This window comes from Carassius gibelio, chromosome A25 (assembly GCF_023724105.1).
Source record: "Carassius gibelio isolate Cgi1373 ecotype wild population from Czech Republic chromosome A25, carGib1.2-hapl.c, whole genome shotgun sequence".
Lineage (NCBI taxonomy): Eukaryota > Metazoa > Chordata > Actinopteri > Cypriniformes > Cyprinidae > Carassius > Carassius gibelio.
In genome coordinates this window covers 2,552,279-2,556,689 of record NC_068395.1, presented here as the reverse complement: position 1 = coordinate 2,556,689, position 4,411 = coordinate 2,552,279, and the positions used below count along the sequence as shown (strand labels likewise).

At 36.8% G+C, this 4,411-nt stretch overlaps 1 protein-coding gene across 1 annotated transcript; it reads right to left on the bottom strand.

The window, feature by feature from the left end:
* Positions 1-415: 415 nt before the first annotated feature.
* On the bottom strand, positions 416-3,839 carry LOC127946857 (sialic acid synthase-like). Its single transcript, XM_052543681.1, has 7 exons — positions 3,628-3,839; positions 2,535-2,750; positions 2,309-2,408; positions 1,770-1,924; positions 1,087-1,353; positions 744-992; positions 416-687 (listed from the first exon to the last, which is right to left on the bottom strand). The coding sequence occupies exons 1-6, from the start codon at positions 3,757-3,759 to the stop codon at positions 804-806; spliced, it is 1,059 nt and encodes a 352-aa protein (XP_052399641.1). The 5' UTR covers positions 3,760-3,839; the 3' UTR covers positions 416-687; positions 744-803.
* Between the last annotated feature and the right edge of the window lie 572 nt (positions 3,840-4,411).

Below are 4,411 nucleotides of genomic sequence, written 5' to 3'. Positions count from 1 at the left end.
ATGCAAAATTAGAATGTTACCTTTTACACAAGAAAATTATTAACTAAATAAATAAATTAATAAATATGCCGCAAGTTTACCCCCCATGGTAGACCCAAAGTTACGCCCTTGAGTGTTTCAAGTGCAAAGTGAATTATTGTACACTGCAGTCGATCAAGTTTCTCCAGTGTCCAAAATACACTTAATGACGCCTATTTCTGTATAATAGGGATATAGTCTGCAGTAGATCTCTCAATTAGAGTATTCATTATGATGTCACACATACAATTATTGTGCGTAAAACAAAAACACAGTAATATATTAGTGGCTTGAATACGTTTTCCATTGCACCTATACCATTAACCCACGTTTACATACACATTAGATAATAATACCATGTTTCATGAATGAGTTCTCTGCATTCACAGAGTCAAAGTTAAGTTGAAATCAACTGAGAGAGATTTTATTTTATAAAGTCTTCATTCTTACTTCACAATTACAATGACCATAAATTCGGAAAGTGAAAGAAAAAAAAAAGAAAAGTGAGAGTGAAGTTTCAAGAAGTAGCAAACACATAACAGACAGTCTATGTAAAATCAATACAAGACAACATCTTTACATATTTCTGATGTCAAATAATAAGAATATAATAAAAATCAGTCCCTGGCTAAAATATTGAATAGTGATTTAAAATCTGCCATATATATATATATATATATATATATATATATATATATATATATATATATATATATATATATATACTGTTATTAATATTTAATATTTTAAGACCCCTTGGGAGAGTACAATGGAGTGTACAATCATCAGCCATCTATCATGGCATCAGTGATGGTGGCATCTTTTTCCAGGTTCACTGTGATTTTCTTGGCGACCAGTTTGAAGATGTTCTCTGGTCTCACACCCTGCGGTTCGGCCACTTTTACTGTCAGCATGTCGAGAGTTAATATCTCGCCCTTCTGCAAGGGTTTCCGGGCCACTACCGACTTACCCAACTGCAAGAAAGGACACACACTGTTATTTAAACACATCTGATCATTTCAAAAGCCTCCTGCTGCTAAATCTGTCACAATGAGGGTTGTGTCTGACCTTGCTGTGACAGGAAGCCTCACAGGGCAGCATCTGTTTGATTGGCGAGCCCATTGCCATCTCAACCGTCCTGATGGCTCTCACCAGCTCCGCCAGCTCAGCCGGCTCCAGTGATGCTGCGTGGTCACTGCCTTTCCAGGTCTTATCCAGGGTCACATGACGCTCCAGGACCTTCGCCCCGAGTGCCACAGCAGCCACAGACACATGGATGCCCGTCTCATGTCCAGAGTATCCAATGGGAATGTCCGGAAACACCTTCTGGAACTCCTGCAATAGGAAATGTGAAATAGAAAGATTCCAAACTACTCATTAATTAGATAGAATTCTTGCTATATAAGGATTCAAGATCAGTGGGTCAGTACTCAAGATCAAGACAAATATTGCTAAATAAATGGCAAAATAAATAAACTATGAACAGTTGTGCTATAGATGTTAGAGAGTGAAATGCAGGGAATGTACTAGTATAGAGGTGGTAACATATAAATATAAGGATATAAGTGGGGAACATTTAACTGTTAATGAGGTAGGTTGCCTGGGGGAAGAAACTGATCTTGTGCCTGGTTCTCCTGGTTATTGATAAAAAATATCCTTTAAATTTAGTCAGTATCTGGTTTTACTAAATTAAACCAAATATTTAAACATTTAAAAAATTCAATTTGCATATAATTTTTTTTCTGTCTTACAGGGATCAGACTGAGGTTGACGTGCTCTATCGGCAGTGGATAAGCGCTGGTGCACTGCAAGAAAGTGAAATTGGGATTGTGCTTCTTAACGGTTTGGTAAACACAGTGCATGGTCTCCATCGACTGCATTCCACTAGATATCACCATGGGACGACCTACAAAAAAACAAGCCAAAAATATTAGTTTGGTTAACATTAAAAAGAAATTCTCTGCAGACTTTATATATGCAGGCATCTGCAGAAACTAACTGCAAGAATGAAAATCCAGAAAGTCCACGTCAGGATTTGTAGGTTTCATTCTCTCAGCTCTCTGGCCAATCAGAACCAAGAGATTTTGCTGGTAGCCTTCTCCAGAATAACTGACTTCAAATGCACATGGGAAGCTACTGTTATTCAGTTCTCTTTACTGCTTGAACTTTTCTTATATTCGCACAGTTTGGATAGCTTCTTGTGACATTTAATTCATCTGAGGAACATCAGCTTCTGAAAATCTCTACTGATTTTTCATTTCAAAAGGCTGTCAGCTTCAGTGAGTTTTACCTTTTTTGGCTGTTTTCTCCAGGTAAGGGATGTTGTTGGTGTCTGCTGAGGCAACTTTGAAAAATGGCACATTGATTTCATGAAGAAATTCAATTGCCATCTGACAGAGATAGGGAGAGGAAAAGTTAAGAGATGCATTTGAGTCTACTTGGTTTTGGAGGGACATTAAATAACCACATGCATATATTCTCTGGCTTTAAATTTGAAATGTTCTGCATTTGTTCACCTCATCCATCCCTGATGCTGTAAAGAAGATGCCGATGTCATTGGCGTACTGCTGCAGTTCTCTGTACTGCTGGTGACTGAACTCCAGATGATGCTTGTGAGCCCCGTATGTCGGCCCCCAGGCGTGAGGGGACGTGTAGGGACGCTCCAGAGCGTGTTTGGTGAATCTGTGTTCGATCTCACTCTTTTGAAACTTGGCACAATCAGCCCCACAGTCCTGCGTGGAGACAAAATGAGAAGTAGAGGTGGATTTGGTGATTATGGTGATCAGACATCCTCATTTTTTCCCAGATGTGTCCTGAACGGGATTTCTAGAATGCCTTGAATGTTCAAATTTTGGCTTTGTTTCCTATCGACATGCTCTGTATAGTTAGGGTCTGTATAGCTTACATGTTTTTACTCTTACTTTGCATTGCTTTGACAGTTCTCTGTAAATCTGTAAATGATATACAATGCCTACACGCTATTGGTCAAAACTACTTTTCAGTCATTGGGAATATAGGGAAGCAAGTCGAAACCGAAGCCTATTATACAGTTTAAAAATCCTGGCACTGAAAAAGAGAACGCACATTCACCTAATTGACTGTAACCTTAAAAATAAAGGTTCTTCACTGGCATTGAGGGTTACACAAAGAACCTTTAACATACGTGGAACCTTTCAATCCAACAAAAAGTACTTTAAAGTGAAACAAGAGGTTCTTTAGATTTTTTTATTAAAACCGTTTTAATAAAATGGTTCTTTTAAGAACTGTTCAATGAACGGTTCTTTGGGGAAGCAAAAATGGCTCTTTTATGGCATCACTGCAAAATCCCACTTTTGGTATCTTTCTCTTTTAGTGTATAAGAAGTGGAGTCTCCCATCTAAAATTGAAAAGTTTTAAATTTGATGTGTGACTTGTGTGACTTTTACAGCTCAAGTCATTGATCTGTTTAGGGAATATAAATATTTAGATAACAGAGCATAAACAAAAAATTAAGAAAAAAAAAATCCTTACTATTTCCTAACTTTAGTTTCCCTTTTTACCCTTCCCTTTATTTTGAAACTTGCGAAGAACTCGCTATCAGACTGCACATCTGATAAAGCATTACTTTACCTTTGCCATTCTGATCATTTTTTTGGCGATTTCTATGTCCCCTTGATGGTTCTGTCCAATCTCAGCGATGATAAAACAAGGGTTGGAGCCTCCAATTTTTCTTCCAGGACAAAGTTCAAACTCAGCAGCCATTTTATACTTAACTGATTTATGATTGAGAGCCTGGAGATGTGATCACTAGTGCGCTGGCATCAAGCAAAAGGGGCCAGAAAGGAGGGCACGCTATAATTTAAAGAGATACAAGTGCTCCTCCCTAACCAACACCAACCCCTGTCCACACATAGAATCACACATGATCACGCTGTTGTTGAACTTTGAGCACACAAGGCTGTAAAATATAAAGTAGCGAATTAGTATGTATCAGTTCCACACCTGCCAATTTATATAGCATTGTACCCACAGATGACTTTAAATGAAATTTAATTTAAAATTTTAAATGTTCACTTTATGAAATAAACATACAGTTTTATTGATATGGTTCTAAATGATTTGTAACTGCACATTATATGGTTGGATTGGAAATTTTGGACATTAAATCAAAATTTACCAGAAGGTATTTATGGAAGCCTTTATTAAAAATATAAAAAAATAATATGAAAATTATTTTTCTAAGTTCTAAATAAGACAATGATTACTGAAGTGATTTTTACTTTTTTTTTTTTTTAAATGTAGGTTTAATTTAATGTTACTTGTCTTTTTTTTTTTTGGAATTTAACCTTTTGAAAAATTGATTCTACACCAGTTGTTTCAGTGTAGGTTTCTCTCTCCTCTCCGCTTCTATTCG

Excerpts from the sequence above, each read along its gene's own strand:
- LOC127946857 (XM_052543681.1), bottom strand. The coding sequence starts at position 3,759 with ATGGCTGCTGAGTTTGAACTTTGTCCTGGAAGAAAAATTGGAGGCTCC. Across the intron at positions 2,751-3,627 it reads AAATGATCAGAATGGCAAAG|GACTGTGGGGCTGATTGTGC; the intron begins GTAAAGTAATGC and ends GTCTCCACGCAG. Across the intron at positions 993-1,086 it reads AGGCTTCCTGTCACAGCAAG|TTGGGTAAGTCGGTAGTGGC; the intron begins GTCAGACACAAC and ends CCTTTCTTGCAG.